At 45.6% G+C, this 20,720-nt stretch overlaps 1 protein-coding gene across 5 annotated transcripts in view; it reads left to right on the top strand.

The window, feature by feature from the left end:
• Positions 1 to 20,720, top strand: part of ADA2 (adenosine deaminase 2) — a 34,293-nt gene that overhangs the window by 11,747 nt on the left and 1,826 nt on the right. For 2 of the 5 annotated variants that reach the window (XM_044227636.1, XM_044227634.1), the window contains 6 exons: positions 5,372 to 5,499; positions 7,152 to 7,242; positions 8,391 to 8,499; positions 12,352 to 12,509; positions 13,087 to 13,289; positions 13,548 to 13,643. In XM_044227636.1, the coding sequence (XP_044083571.1) occupies positions 5,372 to 5,499; positions 7,152 to 7,242; positions 8,391 to 8,499; positions 12,352 to 12,509; positions 13,087 to 13,289; positions 13,548 to 13,643 (785 nt within the window). Of the gene's footprint in view, positions 1 to 5,371; positions 5,500 to 7,151; positions 7,243 to 8,390; positions 8,500 to 12,351; positions 12,510 to 13,086; positions 13,290 to 13,547; positions 13,644 to 16,463; positions 16,887 to 17,726; positions 17,767 to 20,720 lie in introns of those variants that run through there. The other 3 variants (XR_006381320.1, XR_006381319.1, XM_044227635.1) reach the window with 3 other exon arrangements.

Below are 20,720 nucleotides of genomic sequence, written 5' to 3'. Positions count from 1 at the left end.
GCTTGTTGCTGAAGTGACGTTACTGGTGTGACTCTGTGAGAATACTGACAAGCGAGGTTGGGGGGACCACCTTCACTGCTTCCCTTGATGATAGCACCTATCCTACTATGCTGTAATCAAGCATTTTCTTCTCTGTCAAGTCCACAAACACCGTAGATCTTAACCCTAGCTGTTCATTGTACATTAGAATCACCTGGGGAGGTTAAAATAAAAATAACCAGCTTCGATCTCAGAGATTCTGATATAATTAGTCCAGGGTGAAACCCAGGCATCTCCCTCCCCCAGGTTCTAATGTGTCCCAGAGCTGAGACACCAAGACCCCTACCTGCCACTGGAGTATAAAGGTAAAGACAGGGGCTGCTCTGGTGACAGGAGACACTGAGGGTCAGCAAGGTTCTGAAATTCGTCTTGACCTTTCTCAGCCTCAAAATCCTCACCTGTAAAGCGAGTACTACCTGATAGTGTGGTTTTGAAGATTAAAGGAGATGATTAATGTTCGCATTACCTGGCACATAATAGAAGCTCAGTTAATGCAGGTGAAATGCATGGTGCTCCAGTAGTGTTGAGAGTTAGAAATTCTGAGTCCTGGCTTCTGGTCTGATACAAACTAATTGTGTGACTTTGAGCAACTGTCCAATCTCACATTTCCCTTCGGTTCCTTCCAGCTTCAAAATTCTATAATTCCACGATATCACAGACAATAAAATTTTGTAATCTTATATTAGCTTGTATAACCCTAACCCTAACCCTAACCCTAACCCTAGACAACTTTGTAGTTTCACAATTAAATTATAATGAACATGGGGTGCCTGGGTGGCTCAGTTGGTTAAGCAACTAACTTCGGCCCAGGTCATGATCCCAGAGTTCTGGGATTGAGCCTCCTGTCGGGCTCCCTGCTTATTGGGAAGCCTGCTTCTCCTTCTCCCTCTGCTACTTCCCCTGCTTGTGCTCTCCTCTCTCTCTGTCAAATAAATAAAATCTTAAAAAAATGAACTATAATGAAAATGGAGATCATAATCTACATTGAATCCAGTGTTTTCAACTCAAGATGGCTTATTACATGGATATAGCAGCTTTGTATCACATGGTCTTAGGTCAATGACTCCCACCACCTACTTGTACTTACTAATTGTTAAATTCTTAGATATTAATTCATCTTCCTAGGGTAACTGCAGATTTTTGAGTTGTTTTTCTGTATCTGGTGATAATAAGAAGATTGGTAATAGTAACATTATTATTAATATCTTTTTTTGAAAATGTTTTCATTTATCTTTTGAAGTCATCTGGGGCTCGAAGAGTCACATGCTCTTCTGGCTGAGCCAGCCAGGTGCCCTCATAGTTACAATTTCTGAGTGCTCTACAAATATTAACTCATTTGACCCTTGTAGCGACCCTGGGAGGTGTGATTTACTGGGGCAAAACATACCTCTACTGGGAGCCCCAACCCAGAAGGCTGCTCAGAGCCCCCTAACCAGGTGAGAACTTTCCTTGAGTGCCTGGCTTCACAGCAGTGTTTTAACCGTTTAATGGGTAGTGGAATGGCTGTGAGGCTTTGAGGAGTTGCAGGTCTCCCCATGAAAAGGGTCTCTTGCTCCATGAAATGGGGGTGCTCTTGAGCTTTCAGATCTTGCCCTGGGTGCTTCTGTAAAGCCCACAGTTTCTCAGCCAGAGGCCAAGGAGCACAAGGCCCTGGGCAGCCCCAGTTGTGATTTACTGAGTGAAACACCAAGAGACAAGGGCTTGGCATCTGTAGCCCCAGGGGCCAGATTCCATCTTCGAGTCTCTCCATGCTATGGGAACTGGCAGTGGGATTGGAACCCTGCAAGGCAGGTGGCCCAGATTCTCCAGCAGTAAGTGCTGGAATGACAGAATTGATGGCTTGAAACTGGCCATATACAAACCCCCATCATGCCTCTGGTGTGTCATTTGCATATCTGTACCTACTTGTTTCATATGCCAAGTATCTTCTTTTAGGCAGAATTGTCCTTTTTTTTTTTTTTTAAGTTACTTTTGTTTCCCTTCTGTTCTGCGAGCAAGACTCTAGACTCTACTGGCCACCCCTCCAATCTCCAACTATTCATCCCTTCTCTAAAAACATGCTGCCTGGGGTTTAGTACTTTTGGAACTCCAAGCAGAGAGTGCTTTTCCTAAGTTAATGCTTATTTGTGGAGCTCCTACTCTGGTGCTGTGGGAGGGGAGGTGGAAAGATCCAAAGGCCCTGGACCTGGATCCTCCCTGTCATCAGTTTAGAATCCTGTGGGTGTGTCTGGGCAGGTGACTCAGTAATGACACAGCAATCAAGGCATGAGGAAGAATTCTGTTCTGCCTTTCTGCAAATCAGCTGGAGAATGCCAAGACAACTTCGAGTATCAATCTGGGTTTGTTTAACGCATTGTTCTCAAAATTTGACACTCAAAAATTTTGGAGGATCCCAAAGAACTTTGTTTATATGGATTATATCTACTCTTTGCTGTATAATCCAGCCTGTGTTAAAAATTAAAACTGAGAAAATTTCAAAACACAAGACTGCACAAGCACATAACCCATTATTTGTCAGAGAAATATTGTCACATATGTTACAACTTCCAGAAAATTTATGTGCACTCGTGAGAGAATGAGAATGAAAAAGACACATAATATGTTAAAACTTCTATAAAAAGAGTTTTTAATTTTGCAGATTGCCTAGAAAAGTCTACGGGACCCACAGGGGTTCCCTTACTACACTTTGAGTATTGCCGGTTTGATTGATGTTCTTTGAGCATCAAAGATGTGAAGATTCTAACAGAGCACCTGGAAGTTTGTTGAAGCTTTTTTTTCCTTTTTAAAAAAGATATTATTTATTTGACAGAGAGAGAGAGATCACAAGTAGGCAGAGAAAGAGGGGGAAGCAGACTCCCTGCTGAGCAGAGAGCCCAATGTGGGGCTTGATCCTAAAACCCTGAGATCATGACCTGAGCCAAAGGCTTAACTCACTGAGCCACCCAGGTGCCCCATGTTGAAGCTTTGATCAGCGGCAGGAAGAGTTCTCTTTTAAAACATCCTTGGTAAGGGTCGCCTGGGTAGCTTAGTCGTTAGGCCTTAGGCTCCGGTCATGGTCCTCGGGTCCTGGGATCTAGCCCTGCATTGGGCTCCCTGCTCAGCCAGAAGCCTGCTTCTCTCTCTTCCACTCCCTCTGCTTGTGTTCCCTCTCTCGCTGTGTCTCTCTCTGTCAAATAAATTAATAAAATCTTTAAAAAATAATAATAAAATAAAAAATGCTTGAGGAGAGGATGAAAGTAACTTTCCTTTACCCTCTTAAGGTTCTGTTTTGGGGGTCTGCAAATTAAACTGACAAAAGCCACATCAACAGGAGAAAAGTCCTACACATTGTATTTGATGTTAAGGTTTAATTTTTGTGTGCATGGAGGTCTTGTAGAAAAAAGTGAGACCCAAAGAAGTGGGTAGAACAGATGCTTATACATGATTTTAACCAGTGGTGATAAATTGTGGAGAAATGATAATACAAAGGAAAAGGGGTTTGGGTTTCTGGGGCAGTAAATTGTGGTGAGGGAAATATATGGGGGACACTCATAGAAGATAAGGGTTATAATAGTAAGGTTTGCGTATGCAGACTCCTCTAGGTGCTGACCTTCTGTCTCCAGTGATAAGCCTTGTTCTTCTGGTATGGGAGATAGAAGGGAGAGCACCTTCACCAACAACTGTTGGTCCTGCCTGTAGGCAGATAGGAGGAGGGCAAAGAGCTCTGTTTGCTGCTTAATTGCTTTCCACTCAAAGTATCCTTATGCAAAAGGAGTGTATTTTAGGGTGGCATACTCTGATCCCCTTTGGTAACAATATTAATAGTAGTAACAGGCTATACTAGATACTGAGTTAGCAGTTTCTAAGATTCTGTCCTCTGGAAAATTCTGGCAGCTCAGCTCTAACCTTCAGTAAGCCTGAGAATGCCCACTCAGGGAAGGCCCACCTGCCAATACCAAGCCCAGTTGGCTGAGGCAGCCTTGTGGCGGATTGCGTGAGAGGCCAGGCTTCACTGGGGCAGCAGCAGAGGAAACCAGAGAGCCAAGGCCAATGGGGCTAAGAGAAGGGGCTAGAAAGAGCTGCCCATCCACCCCACTTCCCCCAAGCCAAGCTGAAACAGGACCCCTGGAGGTGAAAGAGAGCCAAGAGGCTGCTCCGTGGGCCTGGGGAGAAGAGGGTGCTAGGGAGGCTGCCCCAGGACAGAAGGCAACATCTCGGGGTACAGGTAGGAGGGAAAAGGGAGGCCCTGTGGGCTGGTGAGAGTGAGCAAGTGACTGGCTGGGCAATGAGCAGAGCTTCCTGGACACGACCAGCTCCAGGATATCAGACCCCAGGGAGGGAAAAGGACTTTTCTCCTGCAGGTTGTGGACTTCCATGACTTCCATCTGTCTCTCTGCCTGTTAGCCTCTGCTCCCTGACCCTGCAGGTCTGGCTCCCTCTAGGGCCACTGCTTCGCACATAGGCCTAGCAATGCTTCAGTGCCAGTTCCCCTAGAAAGCGTCTCTGACCCTACCCAGTTCAAAGGAAGCCCCTTTCCTTCTGAGGTCCCGTAAACGTCTATTTAGCACTTAATTCTTCCTGCTTTATATCATAAATGTGGACAGAGCCTGTTTCCACTAAATCGGGAACTCCTTAAGGGCAGGCATCTTGTCTTACTAGCATTTGTCTACCCCTCCAGGACCTAGCCTGGTTCCTTGCCCATGGCAGGTTTTTAACTGATGTTCATGGAAATGACTTCTGCATATTACTTCTTCCCATCTTCCCTCGCTCCACAATCTCTTGGGAAAAAACTCCCACATCCTGTCCTGACCCTGAACTGCCAATCACTGCAGGGGTGAGAGCTGACGCAGTGGCAGGGGAGGGCAGAGGGAGCTGCAGGGGACATGTCCACGCCAACGCTCTCTGGCCTCTCAGTGGGTTTCGTGAGGCCCAACCTCCAAAGAGGGGACTTCTTTCTACCCATTCCTTCCCCTTTGCCTTACCCACTGTCCATTGCTGTCTCTTCTCACTCTGCCCCTAACCATGTCCACCTCAGGGATGGGAAAGTGGGGAGATGAAGTGGGTCCTGTCCCCCGCTGACCTATTATTCATTCATTACACATATGCCTGTCGAGCACTAGGCACTGTTCCAGGTGCGAGGACCCAGCAATGAAAGAGACAGGCAGACAGCCCACTTTGTGGTGTTTAAGAGCATTATCCCAGATAGGACTAGGACTTCTGAGAAAGGTCAGAGGCTGTTGAAGGCACTAGGCAAGGAAATTGAAAAGTCCAACGTGGTTTTAGAGATTATTGGCAATGGGAATGAAGTTTCGCTCACCTCTGATGTCTGATCATGACCATGCTTCCTTCCCAGGTATATGAACTGAATGGGACCATCCATAACCAAGAGTGGTCAGTGAGGACTTACAGAGAAGTGGCTTATATGTTTGCGAAAAAGCATCCTGGATTTATTGGAATCAAACTCATTTATTCAGATCGCAGGTGAGAGAGGACATGGGTGAAATGCAGGGTTTGGGAGCATAGGATGCAGACAGAGCCACTAGGAAGGGAGGGGAGGAGAGAGGGAAAAAGAAGGAGGCTGGCATCAGAGACCTACACCCTGTGCCAAAGAACCATGGACTCAGTGGGTACATTCATGCATGGGTGCAAACATCTACCTAAAGTCACTTCTAGTTCGAATCTTTGCCACTGAGCTTAAATGAAGACCTATGGCAATTTTCCTTATTAATTCTAGGTCCCATGTTGGCCTGGGATATGTTTTGGCCTATATGTTCAGAACTGGCTCATTTCCTTGTTTCAGTTTGCCTCTAGGGTTCTGCTTAATGTCATCCGTGGGTGATGGCTGTGTGCAAGGCCTTGACTGGTGACCCAGCCCTGAGGGACCGCTATCTTAGAGTCTGTGTGTAGACACCCCACAGGAGCATGTATGTGGGACCTGGTAGCATGAACAAGGACCCACTCTTCCCCCAAGCAAGCACAGAAAGCTTTAAAGCTGAATTTTCCTATTGATTATACTGAAGGACAGCTCTTTCCTCCTGTCAGAGGGCCACCAGTCTGAGGCCTGTGACTGTGCACCGGGCTGGAGATGCGGGGTTCTCAAATGCAGACCACATGGAATCAGGACTCTCGGGGAGGGGCAGCTCCTCCATTTGCTCAGCCTACCCTAGAGGCTGGGCTCTGGGGGGCAGTCAGACTCCTCCCCACCCCATCCCCGCTGAATCCCCTTCCCTCTTTGTGAGGGCTGGGAGTGGGGGCATGCATGAGCGGGAGCTAGTCATCCGGGATGGAGCTGGCAGGCTGGGGCCCCACTGGTTCCCCTCAGGCAACCTGGGAGCTGATGGCAGGAGGATGCGAGAGCTGGCCTGCAGCTGATCGTTCCTCCGTATTCCCTTAGAGCTCTGCAGGAGAGGGAGTGAGCAATGTGGCATAGGGGGCAGGAGAAATTTAGGCCCACAGAAATTTTGTCACTGAGGGACAAGTGAGCCAGCTGCTGTGCAGAGACCTTTGTCCTGTCACAGAGATGTACCAGACTTTTCCCTTCAGTGCTTCTGTTGTCTTGTTGTTTGCCTTATCCTTTTCCTGGACTGGAACAAAGCGGGTGCAGAGAGAAGACAGAAGTTCGGTCATAGGGTTTCTGGAGTGCCCAGGGCCTTGCTGAATTAATTGGGGGCAAAGGACCTATCATTGCCAGGTCCTGCTGACCTGATGGGGACTTGGTCATCTGTTGCATTTCCTAGGTGCCCAGTGGACAGAGAGCCAGGCTCTGTACTGCACCCGCTTCCAGGAGCCATCCTCTCAGGGAAGCAGGGCAAGTTTTGGACGAGGCCTCTTTGCTTCATCGAATGTAGATAATGAAGCATATCCCATGGGTCTTGCCTTGCAGACACTGTGGATCATCCTGGAGCAACCCAGAGTCCTCGATAGGGTTGGGTTTGGGTGAAGCATCTCTCAGAGGTAGCCCCTGGCAGGAGTCACGATGGCCTAGTCAGGAGAGGGTCACATGGACGGTGGGGAGCGGTTGCTGAGTACCCTGACCCGGCCCAGGCCCAAGCACTGGCAGAGCCACTCTGGGGTACACAGCAGCACCAACGCCAAGTCACGCTGTTGCTGCTGCTTCTCTCTCTCTCTCGCAGATTCAAAAATGTGTCCTTCATCATGAAATCCGTCCAAACAGCTATGATGCTTCGGGCCACATTCCCCAGGATGGTGGCAGGCTTTGACCTGGTAACGGACTGCACGACGGAGCTGTCTGAGAACAGGGCCCCGCAGGCAGCTCTTCCCGCAGGCCTTGTTGGCTCCCACGGAAGCCCTCTGTAGAGGCACAGGCCTGGCCAGAGTTTAGCACTGACCTTCTCTGGGGGCCTGTAGTCACAAGAGAAAGGGGAGCAGAAAGGGCCAGAAGGCTGAAAGGGGGAGTTGCAGAATAAGGAGAATTCAAGGAGGTTGGGCAGGAATGGTGGGCTTACTCCCATTCCCCTGCCCTCCGCCCTTTTTCTAGCCCACGTTGCCCACCCACGGCTGGCTCTTAAAACCAGAGCGCATGGCAAGGGAGTGTAAGAGGAGGCCTGGAAGCAGGGATGGGGCTAGCCTTGGGCAAAACTGTCCTCTGCCCCTCCACCAAATAAAAGCCATCACCAGGTTCTGCCAGCCAGGGCACACTTCCCAGACGACAGCCCATTAAATCTTGTTAGGGAAGGTCATGTAGTTTGAACTAACTGGCTGAAAGGTGCTCCTGACTCCCTCTTACAGAATCTGTACATTTTACCTGAGTCTGTGCTTAAGTTCCTGTTTTCAGACCATCCAGAGCTCAGGAATGGATTTCAAAGACTGATTTTGTTTGGACCCGGGATGCCCTCCTGGGATCCCTGGGGGTTGTTCAAAGGGTCTGGCCTCTCCTGAATGGCGCAGAAGGCCCTCTCATCTCACCTCTTCCCTCTGTGTGCAGCACGGACAAAGGAGGCTGGGAAAGAGCACCTCTAGTATAGACCTTCCAGAACAGTCCCTACAAGGGCTGTAATGGACAAGCCCTAGAGGGAAATTAGGGTTGGAAGGGGGCTAGGTAGTTGTTCAAAGGGATCTACTCACAAGTTCCAGCTCTATTGCGAGCCTGCACTCCATTCTACTCCGTTTAATATCCGTATTTGGCTTATTATAAAAATGTGTCTTTGTCTGCCCCCCCCACCCCCAACAAATTAAAATCAGCATTCTGAAGGAGATATGCTTTTTATCCTAAGGCGCATTTCCTCTTGGCACATAGCTACAAAGCCCTGGGGGTATGTGTGGTTTAGTTTGAGAAGCATAATTTTGTTGTAGTGACAGCTGAGGCATGGACCAAGCAGATGGCTCCATGTCCCCTCCTCTCTGTCCTGCAGGTGGGGCGTGAGGACACTGGCCATACCTTGTATGACTACAGGAAGGCTTTGATGATACCCACCTTGCAGGGCATTAAACTGCCTTACTTTTTCCATGCTGGAGAGACAGGTGAGCCATCTGAAGACAAGCAGAATAAAGGAGGTGATGGATAGGAGGGCGGCTCCTCATTCAAGAGAACTGATGGAATTCTGGGGGCAGTATTAGTATTGTTGATAGTCTTTTTGTGGCACTTGTCCATTTCATATGCATTATTTCACTTAATCCTAATGGCAACCCCTGGAGAAGGAATAACAATGATAATAACAGTATCTTTACATACATTCTTTCTTTTTTTTTTTTTTTTTTTTTTTTTCAAGATTTATTTATTTATTTTTTTGTTTGACAGACAGAGATCACAAGCAGGCAGAGAGACAGGCAGAGGGAGAAGGAGGGGAAGCAGGCTCTCTGCTGAGCAGAGCCCCGATGCAGGTCTCCATCCCAGGATCCTGGGATCATGACCTGAGCCAAAAAGGCAGAGGCTTTAACCCACTGAGCCACCCAGGCGCCCCTATTTCTTTTTTCTTTTTTTTCAAGATTTTATTTATTTATTTGACAGACCAAGATCACAAGTAGGCAGAGAGGCAGGCACAGAGAGAGGCAAAAGCAGGCTCCCCGCTGAGCAGAGAAGCCGACATGGGGCTCGATCCCAGGACCCCAGGATCATGACCTGAGCTGAAGGCAGAGGCTTTAACCACTGAGCCACTTAGGTGCCCCTTCTTTTCTTTTCTTTTCTTTTTTTTTTAAGATTTTATTTATTTATTTATTTGACAGAGAGAGTATGCAAGTAGGGAGAGCAGCAGGCAGAGGGGCAGGGAGAAGCAGGCCCCCTGAAGAGCAGGGAGCCCAATGTGGGGCTCGATCCCAGGACCCTGAGATCATGAACTGAGCCAAAGGCAGATGCTTAACCTACTGAGCCACCTAGGTGCCCCACATGTATTATTTCTAATTTTCACCCTGGTCCTGCTGGGAAGGTGTTTTTAATCCCTATTTTATTTTATTTTATTTAAAAGATTTATTTCTTTGGGTGGGAAAGGCAAAGGGAGAGGGAGAGTGAATCTCAAGCAGACTCCCCGCTGAATGCAGAGCTGGACAGCAGGCACCATCTCAAGACCCTGAGATCATGACCCTGAGATCATGACCTGAGCTGAAATCAAGAGTAGGGTGCTTATCCAACTGAGCCACCCAGGCAGCCTTCCCATTTTATAGGTGAAAAGCCCAAGTCTCCAAACACAGAGTGGTTGGTCCAAAGGCAAGGAGCTGGTCATTAGTGGAGTTTAAATTTGAGCCCTTTCTGATGCTCTCCATTTTATAATAGGCAAATTGTGCTTAAGAAATTAATGCACCTGTCCAAAGTCACACAGGAGTCTAGAACCAGGCCTGCACTAGCAGCTAGGAGGCTCTGTCCACACTTGTCAGTGCTGAACAGGAGACCCCACCCAGCTCAAGCTGGCCCACTGCTATTGTTTCTGAAATGCCATTAGCCTAGCCACAGCTTTGTTCCCCAAAGCTCACTCTACAGGCTCATGGGTCATCTCTGAGACCTTCCCATTTTACAGTCCTTAAAATATGTAAACCCTAAGCAAAGGGAATCCCAGATCATGGCTGCAATTTCAGGTCAAAATGAAGACGTCAGGAGGAAAACTTGCTGCTGTGTCTCACCTGGTGTCCCTGAGTACCTTAGGCACCTGTCATCCTTAGAAGTGAAGAGTAGTGGGGGCTTGAATTTCACAACCAGGCTCCACCCTTTGTTTATCACACCACCTCTCAGAGGAAGGGTCTGTGTGCATTAATCTCTTTTTCCCTGACATTTTAAGTCATTTTGGATCCAATTTAGATCAGATTTGTAGGAGATTTGAAGAATTGTTTGTGGGGGATATGATAAGGGCTAGGGGTTGTTAACCGTTAAGAGCTTGTGGTCTAGTTGGGAAAACCATACTTACCTGTGTGAAATAATTTCAACAGTATGAAACACTGTACCAGGATCTAACCACATTCTAAGATGCACGGCCCTAAGAGAGGATTTTGCCAGGAGAAATACAGGGTATTAATACTATTACCAAGAGTCATGTTCTTATTTTTAAAAAGGAAGAGGGGCACCTGGGTGGCTCAGTGGGTTAAAGCCTCTGCCTTCGGCTCAGGTCATGATCTCAGGGTTCTGGGATCGAGCCCGGCTTCGGGCTCTCTACTCAGCAGGGAGTCGGCTTCCTCCTCTCTCTTTGCCCGCCTCTCTACCTACTTGTGATCTCTATCTGTCAAGCAAATAAATAAAATAAAATAAAAAATTAAAAAGGAAGAGGGGTGCCTGTGTGGCTCAGTTGGTTAAGCATCTGCCTTTAGCTCAGGTCATGATCCCAGAGTCCTGGGATTGAGTCCCATGTTGGGCTCCCCACTCAGCGGAGCCTGCTTTTCCCTCTCTGTCTGCTACTCCCCCTTGTCATGTGTTCTCTTTTTCTCTCAAATAAATAAATAAAATCTTTCAAAAAATTAAATAAAATGAAACAAAAAGTGATCTGGGGTGCCTGGGTGGCTCAGTCAGTTAAGCACCTGCCTTTGGCTCAGGTCATGATCCTGGAGTCCCAGGATCGAGTCCTGCATCAGGCTCGCTGCTCAGTGGGCAGGGAGTCTGCTTCTCCCTTTCCCTCTTTTCTTCCCCTGGCTTATCCTCACTCTCTCACTCACTCACTCTCTCTCAAATAAATAAATAATTTTTAAAAAGGATTTATTGGGATGCCTGGGTGTCTCAGTGGGTTAAAGCCTCTGCCTTCAGCTCGTGTCATGATCCCAGGGTCCCGAGATTGAACCCCGAATTGGGCTCTCTGCTCAGCAGGGAGCCTGCTTCCTCCTCTCTCTCTCTGCCTGCCTCTGCCTACCTGTGATCTCTGTCTGTGAAATAAATAAATAAAATCTTTAAAAAAATAAAAAATAATTTAAAAAACCTAGAATTTTCATATTTTACATGTAGATCAGTTAGAATGCTTTTGGCTGCCTGGAATGGAATATGCACATTTAATGGGTTTTGCAACAAGGTCATCTATTTTGGATCATCTGTTTTGGACCCCGAGATCATATTCTGAGCCAAAGGTAATCACTTAACCGACTGAGTCACCTATTATTTTACGTAATAAGTGACTTCTGCTTTCCTCTTCAAATCCAGGGGTTCACTGTACTTGGTTGTCAGATAGTCAAGTCACATTTAGGTATAACCAATTCAGTGAAGAAGAGTCAAGATATTTGCTCCAGGGCATCTCTTTTATCAGGGAAGAAGCCCAAGAGCTCTCCACCAATTACCTTCCAGGCCAGCATTAGGACTATTCTAGCTGCAAGGGAAGCCAGCAGAGTCAGGACCTGTAATTTTCACCCTCCAAAGAAAGCCCTGCCAGCAAGAAAGATACAGTGGGGCTGGCTGGTAAATAAGCAGTACCTGCCACCACCTTGCTGGTAGTTGTGATCTTGTAGTCGATGTTGCAGTTCGTATTGCTGAAGATACAAATTGAGTAAGTACATCCAAGTAATTATATCGAGAGTTTGCAACACATTATTGTAAAGATAATAAGCAAAGTTCCCAAGAAATCGCTCTGGAAACAAACAAATGGAAAGAAAGAAGATAGACTGTGGAGTCAGACAGACCAAGGTTCGAAACCCAGTTTTACTACTTAATTGAGTACACTCCTTCAATTTATAAAGTCTGTTTAAGTTTCAACTTCCTCATCTGGTACATACATACATAAATAAAGGCTTTTATTACCTTTTGTTAGCATTGTTACCAAGAAAATTGTGTGTGTGTGTGCGTGCGCGCGCGCACCCGTGCACTTGTGCACGCACATGTGTGTGTTCTTTTTCTTGCTTGGGGATTGGAAGTGTTTATCTGAGTATGGTCTATGGGCCAGATCCATTTGACTGAAAACTATCCCTTTCCCCCAGACTGGCAGGGTACTTCCATAGATAGAAACCTTCTGGATGCTCTAATACTGAACTCTACCAGGATTGGCCATGGATTTGCTTTGACCAAACACCCAGCAGTCTGGGCTGACTCCTGGAAGAAGAACATCCCCATGGAAGTCTGTCCCATCTCCAACCAGGTATGTGTGATCCATGCGACCAACCCTCCAATCTCAGCCTCTGTTCTGATTTCCCAAACTCTTTCCTGTATAATTTCTTGCTCCTCAGCTCACCTGTTTTTGGTATTCCTCCACTGTCTCACTCCGATTAGTAAGTTATTTAGGAATGGCCCCTTGCCTAACCCATTCATAACAATGAGGCAGCAGTGAGGGTCCCCAGTGGTGTGGAATTTTTGGTAAAGCTATAGACAAAGCTAAAGGGACAGCGAGGAAGCCTAGTGAAGTGGGAGGGGCTATGGGATACTGCTGTTTCCACAGTTGCTTGGGGTTCTTGTGCACCTGCCTGTCTTCCTGTGTTCAGGAGAGCAGCTCTGAGCCAGACCAAGAGAGAGACCAAATGTTTGTGGTGGTAAAGAAACCTGGAAAAAATTAGGAAGAACACAAGGCCTGGCTCTATTTCTGTGTTGTGCCCAGAAGTCATTCCAGTGGTCAGGGATGACGAGGGTAAGAAAGGAGCTGGTTATCCTCAGGGTCTTGCCTCTCTTGGGACAACTCTTTTTATGGTCAAAGTTTGTCCTCCTTTGCCTCTTATTGGCAGGTTCTGAAACTGGTGTCTGACTTGAGAAATCACCCTGCTGCTGTTCTGATGGCCACTGGGTACCCCATGGTGATCAGCTCTGATGATCCAGCTGTCTTTGGTGCCAAAGGCTTATCCTATGATTTCTATGAGGCCTTCATGGGCATTGGGGGAATGGCAGCTGATCTGAGGACCCTTAAACAGCTGGCTATGAACTCTATCAAGTGAGTATCTTGTGTACTTCCCAGATCCCCAACTCCCTCTTCTGCCCTATGACTTGTGTTTATCTCTCTTAGAGTTTTGGGGAAGAAGTCTGGAAGGTTTTTTATGTTTTTTTTTTTTTTTTGGTTTGTTTGTTTTACATTGCCTCTGTTTCCTTATTGCTCTTGGACTGGGGAGAAATGTGCTCTCCAAACATCTGAGACCCCCTCATCTTTTCCCCAACCCTTTCTCTCCTGACCTGAGTGCCTTTTCTCTTGTAGGTTCAGCACTTTGTTGGATACTGAAAAAAAGGCTGCCATGAAAACCTGGGAGGAAAGATGGACTAAGTTTGTAGCCGACCTGGCTAGGAGGCCAGAGTGAGAAGATAGCCATTTATTACCCTGTTCCTCTGCTTCCCTCTGCAAGCTGTTTTCACCTTCTATCATTCATTCTTGAACCCACTCCAGTATAGTTTCTACCTCCATTTCTTTTTTATTTTATTTTATTTTATTTGACAGAGAGAGAGAGGGAACACAAGCAGAGGGAGTAGGAGAGGGAGAATCAGGCTTCCCACTGAGCGGGGAACCTGATGTGGGACTCCATCCTAGGACCCTGGGATCATGACCTGAGCCGAAGGCAGTCGCTTAACGACTGAGCCACCCAGGTGCCCCTCTACCTCCATTTCTTTATCAAAACTGACTTGTCACCAATGGTCTCTACATTGCTTGACCTTTCAGAAACACTCGAACAGTCTACCAAACTAATATTTTTGAAATATTCTTTTCTCTCAACCTCAGTAACATCAACTCTTTTGGTTTCTCCTTTCTCTCTGGCAGTTGCTCCCAGGGTCCCTTTTCCAGATGCTCTTCTCTCTCAGATCTCTGTGTTGCATTTCCTTGGGGCTTAGTTTTGCCTCTCCTCTGTTATGTCTCTGCTTCTCTCTTCTTCTCTCTCACTCTATAGTCGTTTCCTAGATAGTCTCATCCACTCCTTCGCTTTTAAATACCATTTATTTGCTGATGATTCCCAATATATTTATTCACTTGGAAGGGTCACAAGAATCTCAGAAACCTACTGTGTGCAATTCTGAACTCACAATCTCTTCCCTTTCAACTTTTTCCTGGACTTCCTCATCTTGGTAAATGGGACCTCCTTCCATTCCACCCAGCTACTCTATGTAGAATTTTTCAGTGAAATTCTTGATACTGCTCTCTCCACTTGGTCCCTACATCCAAATGTATCTTGAATCCTCCATGTTTCTCTATCTCTATTGCTATTGGCTGAGTTCAAGCCACTATCATTTCTTGTCTGAGTTAAAATAGACTCTTAATTGATCTCTTCTTTCTTTCTTTTCTTTTCTTTTTTTTTTGCCTTCTTCCTTTCAATTTTTGCAGAGCAATGACTTTTTTCTTTTTTTTTTAAGAATTTATTTATTTATTTGACAGAGGTAGGGAGAGAGGCAGCCAGAGAGAGGAAGAAGCAGGCTCCCTGCTGAGCAGAAAGCCTGACACAGGCTGGATCCCAGGACTCTGGGATCATGACCTGAGCCAAAGGCAGATGCTTTAACCCACTGAGCCACCCAGGTGACCCCAGAGCAATGACTTTTTAAAAATTAAATTAAACCAGCTTATTCCATTGCTTACAAGTCAGTGCACTCCATTGCTTACAAGTCAGTGCACTTATGACATACAAGTCAGTGCACAAGTCACTATTTTATGAAAACTCAAATGTTTCAGCAGGGCACATAGCTTCCTTTTTAACCTGAATCCCTTCCAGCATCATCCTACTCCAGTCCCTCTGATTGTACCAGATTCTGGCCACACTGGTCCTTTGTTTCTCAAATATCCTGAACTCTATGCTGCATCAGAGTCTTCTCCCATTCTCTCTGCCTGGGATATTCTTTCTTTCCACTTTGTCTAACTGACTCCTGCTCATCCTTCAGGGTTCACCTTTAATGTCACTGTCTCAGAAAAGTTTTCTAGACTCCTATTAATATCTCTCATGGCACCTTGCTTTTCCCCTTCATGACTCTTACCATAATTTGTAATTATATATTTATTTCTGTGTTTATAGTCTCCCTCCCTTAGACTGTAAACTCTGTGTAGGCAGGTACTAATGATTGTTTCATGCACACTGTGAACCCAGAGCCTAGCTTCGTGCCCCAAACCTGGTCAGTACTCAATAAAAGATAAGTTGAATGAAATGGGTATAATTTGTAGGTATTGAGCTGGTTGCTTAAGCAGGAGGGAACAAAGCAAAGGCTCCCCTAAGAAAAGACCTCATGTGATCAAATTCTGGCACCTGGCCTGGTCTTCAGGAGAAGGAAGGCAAGAAGCCAGCCTTGTCTTTACTTGACTAAAGGAGGTGAAGGAGGATGAAAGAATTCCTTAGATGTTGCAGGGGGATTCAAATGTCTTCTCATCCATCACCCATCACCTGCACCTGAGCTAAAAGGCAGCAGCCCACTGTGTCTTCATGAGAGGTTTATCACTGTTTGGTTCATGACACTGGAAAGAGTCTTGCTGATTAGGGATCCTCAACAGGCTGGTACCCAGATGGTACAAGATGATCTTTAAGATCCTGTCTAATTTTGACAGTCTTTGATTTATTGCCTTAGCCAATTCCAGTAAATAGAATATAGGTCCCAACTCAGCTGACTTAAATTTAATAAATGGTGAAAGTGGAACATAGCAGAATGGACTTCTGTAGCAAGTTGTCATGACTTAGAGTTCTCCCAGGAGTGTAAGGTCTCTGGCCTGGGCTTGGTGTGATTTCTGATTTGGCAAATTAAACCAGCTACTATTCTTGTCTTCATGCCTGGTTCAAGAGGCTGAGTCCTAACAGTGAACTAGAAACATCAACAGAACCAGATGCTAAATTATGAAGATCTGAGAAACAGGTTGTAACCCCCTTGGAACTAAGTAATATTTCTGCCAGGAGTTGAGTCGTTAAATCTGATTTCACTTATTCCTCCTGTAGGACTTCCCAGAAGTTACCCTGACGTATGTTTTTGGGGAAAACTCATGTGTTAATTGAATTTTTGTAAATGAAATCATGCTGCACCTGGGGCCTTGCTACTTATTTAAAGAAAATCTGAAGCAAAGCCTTCTGTTAAACATATTTTGTAATTTGAATTATGTAGTCTATATTTATTTATTTATTGGAATAAGGTTAAATGGTTTTTCCTTCTTTGTCAGGTGAATTGTCTGGTCTGGAAAAATGTAATGGCCAGGGACACCAAGAGTCCCTGACATGCCAGGCTTATTGTATAAGTCCCTATTATCTGGCCCCTGATGAATGCCTCGGTCTAGCTCCATCCTGGAACTTTTCATCAGCTGGCAGAGCTCCCAGGGAAGGACAGGGAGACTTCTCAAAACTGAGGGAATGTTGTTGGAGATGCAAATCATCCTGTTTCTCAGCAGGTGAGAATTTGGGATCCAGCCTTAGGGAAAACCATGGAACATTTTTCTTTTTATCTTGAAATAATGTGAAACCTTCAGAAAACTCACAAGAATAGTACAAAGAACTCTAACATACGCCTTGTTTAGGTTCGCCAATTATTGACATTTACAACATTTGCTATACCCTTCTCTCTGCATATATATCTGTATTTCTTTTTCTAAAATTAACATATAATGTATTATTTGTTTCAGGGGTGCAGGTCTGTGATTCATCAGTCTTACACAATTCACAGCACTGTCCCCATAGTGCATACCCTCCCCAGTGTCCATCACACAGCCACCCCCTCCCTTCTACCCACCCCAAGCAGCCCTCAGTTTGTTTCCTGAGATTAAGTCTCTTATGGTTTGTCTCTGTATCTCTTTCAATGTCTGCATAATAGATCCTATTTTTTCTAACCAATTGAGACCTAAGATAGCATTATGACCCATTACTTGTAAACACTGCCATGCACATTTACCAAAGATGGTGTCATTCTCCTGTGTAATCACAGTATAACCACCCAAAGTAGGAAATTAACATTGATAAGATAATACCATCCGGCCCTGGTCCTTCTGGGCATATTTCTTTTCTGGCCCAGAAAGATCTTAAAGACTGAACCCAGGATCACATATTACACTTAGTTATGCTCTCTCTTGTCTCTCTACTCTGGGACAGTTCATCAGTCTTCCTTGTCTTTTGTGACCTTGACATTTTTGAAGAGTACAAACAATTATTTGGTAGAGTGTGTCTCATTTCACATCTACGTAATGTTTCCTTCTGAAGAGATTCCAATTTATACATTTTCAGGGGAAAGGTCTCAGAAGGGACACTTTGTCCTTTGTGCATCACATGGGGCGGGGGTGGGAGGTGGGGGGGGGGCACATGGATCAGGGCCTGCTGGAGGCCGTCTGCACCAGCAAGCAACAAATAGTCGCTAAAATTTCAGCCTGTTATGAAACCAACGGTGGTATAAAATCAGTCTTTGTGGCATTTTGAATAACTTTTTTTTTTTTTTAAAGATTTTATTTATTTGACAGAGAATATAAGCAGTGGGAGCGGAGAGGGAGAAGAAGCAGGCTCCCCGCCAAGCAGGGAACTCCATGTGGGGCTCCATCCCAGGACCCTGGGATCATGACTTGAACCAAAGGCAGACAATGACTGAGCCACCCAGGCACCCCTATAACTGTTTTCTTTTTCTTTTCTTTTCTTTCTTTCTTTCTTTCTTTTTTTTAAATGTTAGCTCTATCTATCACTAGGGTCCATGGATTCTGATTCTTTTCAATGGACTCTACTCGAACACTATCATTATTTCTTTTAAGATGCTCACACTGTTCCAGCTTAACTCTGTTAAGCTGGCTCCTGTGACTGATAAATTCTTAAAATTTTTTGAGAACTTCCTTATTTTTTGACACAATTAAATATCCTAGGTTCATTTGTACTTTCCTCATCTCATACTGGACATGAGCTCTTCTCCAAAGAACTCTGGTTCCTTGGTTAGAAAGCCTTGACCTGAGCATTAGATGTGCTGCTGTGTGTATATACATACATAAATGTAATTTATATATGTGCATATGTGACTATAACTTATATTGTTAAAAAGAAAACCACACTCCCAAAATGATGTCACTTAGGATAAATTACCAAACTGGGGCCTAATACCTAACCTAACCGCATTTTCAACCCCCCCAACCCTGGAAATGTAAATCTTAACTGGTCAGTCAGGAATTTTCTAATCAGTACCAGTAAGATAATCTACCACACAGGCCCTCTCCATCTTCCAAAGATGAGGTCATCCACCTAATAAGAGCCTATGCCCTTCACCCTAAGGGGAGATGACCTTGCCTGGACTTATCTTTTCTTTTGCTAATAACTTCTTACCCCATCACCCCACTGTCTTTCCCTTTTTTTTTTTTTTTTAAAGATTTTATTTATTTATTTGACAGAGACACAGATAGAGAGGGAACACAAGCAGGGGAAGCAGGGGAGGGAGAAGTAGGCTTCGGGCTGAGCAGGGAGCCTGATGTGGGGCTCCATCCCAGGACCCCAGGATCATGACCTAAACCCAAGGCAGCTGCTTAACTACTGAACCATTCAGGTGCCTCGTACCTTGCCCCCACCCCTGCGTACCTTGCCCTCACCCCCGCCAACTCCTTTCCTATGAAAACCTTCCATTTTATAGGGCTCTTCTACTTGCTAGTTGGGATACTGCCTGATTCTGTGAGTCACTTAATAAAGCCAATTAGATCTTTGTATTTACTCAGTTGAATTTTTGTTTGCTAACTGTATATATTAGAACACATATATTTACACATATACATTAATATCTATTTCCAAATTTATCTATGTATATTAGAAAACCATGAGTTTGCAGGGTGCCTGGTTGACTCAGTTGGTGGAGCCTGTGACTCTTGATCTTGGGATCGTGAATTCAAGCCCCATGTTGGACCTGGAGCTTACTTTAAAAAAACAAACAAACATAAGTTTGCACCCGTATCTCCCATTCCATTCAATACCATGGGTTTATTCCAGCCTCAGCTCTTCCCATATCTAACTATGTTCCCCAGCTGTGAGAAACCTGACTCCTGCTACACCCGATGCATCTTCCTAGTTCCTGATTCCCCAGGCATGTGGTCCCTCCTTACCTCCCACTAACACTGCTTCACCTGGCCCTGCAGGTCCCTCTGGTTCATGGGAAGGGAGGGGATGAACTCAGGGAAGGGAAGGGAAATGAAGGGAAGGGGAGAGGAGGGAAAGGGAGGGGGGAGGAAAGGAAAAAAGATTTGGAAGAAGGAGAGAAGCAGGCAGGCCTTGTAGAGTTTGAAGAGATCTCTAGAAGGGAACAGATTCACTGGTGGTACTGAAGCTCTCCTTTCAGGGCCTTGCACAGGCATGGACCTCTTCTAAGAGAACCCATGGAGTAGTAATTTAAAATACTTTTTCTTAAAAAAATAAAAAATTAAAAAAAATACTTTAAGAGGGTCCTTCAAATATGTATAAGCCTCAGGGTTCCACAAAATCTGGATATGGGTCTTGCTCTAGCTCAGCTCTTCATCTGGAAGATTCAGTTGGTTAAGTGTGCCTTGGGCTCAGGTCATAATCGCTAGGGCGCTGGGATTGAGCCCCACGTCAGGGTCCCTGCTCAGTGGGGAGCCTGCTTCTCCCTCTCTCTCTGTGATCTCTCTCACAAATAAACAAACAAACAAACAAACAATTCTTTTTAAAGAAGATTTTATTTATTTGACAGACAGAGATCACAAGTAGGCAGAGAGGCAGGCAGAGAGGGAGGGAAGCAGGCTCCCCGCTGAGCAGAGAGCCCGATGCGGGGGCTTGATCCCAGGAACCTGGGACCATGACCTGAGCTGAAAGCAGAGGCTTTAACCCACTGAGCCACCCAGGCGCCCCCAAACAATTTTTTTTAAAAAAAGGAAAACAAGGGGAATGTATGTTGCTGATAAGACTAGCAAACTGGAGATAAGTGTTACAGGGTCTCCGCCTGGAAGGGATCCTGAAAGCTATGTAAACCATAGCCGCTTCTGGAAGAACCACCCAAAGAATTAGGAAGATGTGCCTGCTTGATTTTTAAAGCTCACCAGAATAGGATTCTGTAAACTGTCCCAGCCACCCAGTCCAGAATTCCAGAGTGTCCCTTTTCACAAGTTTGAGATTTTGTGTGACTGCTGGGATCCTTGCCTCTCCCAAGACTCCGTCTTTGGAGGACTGGATATATAGAACTGTATCCACAGACCAACAGTAAGTTAGCATGGTGGCTTATAAATATTGTTTCCCATACGTAGTATGTTCTTTACATAGCAGTTAACCTAAAAATGACTTAACCTTCTTGGTCCTTTCTTCTCTGTCCAGAAAGGGGGTAAATGGAAGGGGGTGGCTGGCAGAGCTGTTGGGGTATCTGGGAGCCCGGTGGGGACAGGGAGCAGTTTCCAGCTGGCTTTCTGGGGATGGGGGCCACATCCTGAGTACTCAATGCTTACATGTAATGGTGTGCAGGGTGAGGA

This window comes from Neovison vison, chromosome 12 (assembly GCF_020171115.1).
Source record: "Neovison vison isolate M4711 chromosome 12, ASM_NN_V1, whole genome shotgun sequence".
Classification (NCBI taxonomy): Eukaryota; Metazoa; Chordata; class Mammalia; order Carnivora; family Mustelidae; genus Neogale; species Neogale vison.
This window is presented reverse-complemented; position numbering and strand designations above follow the sequence as displayed.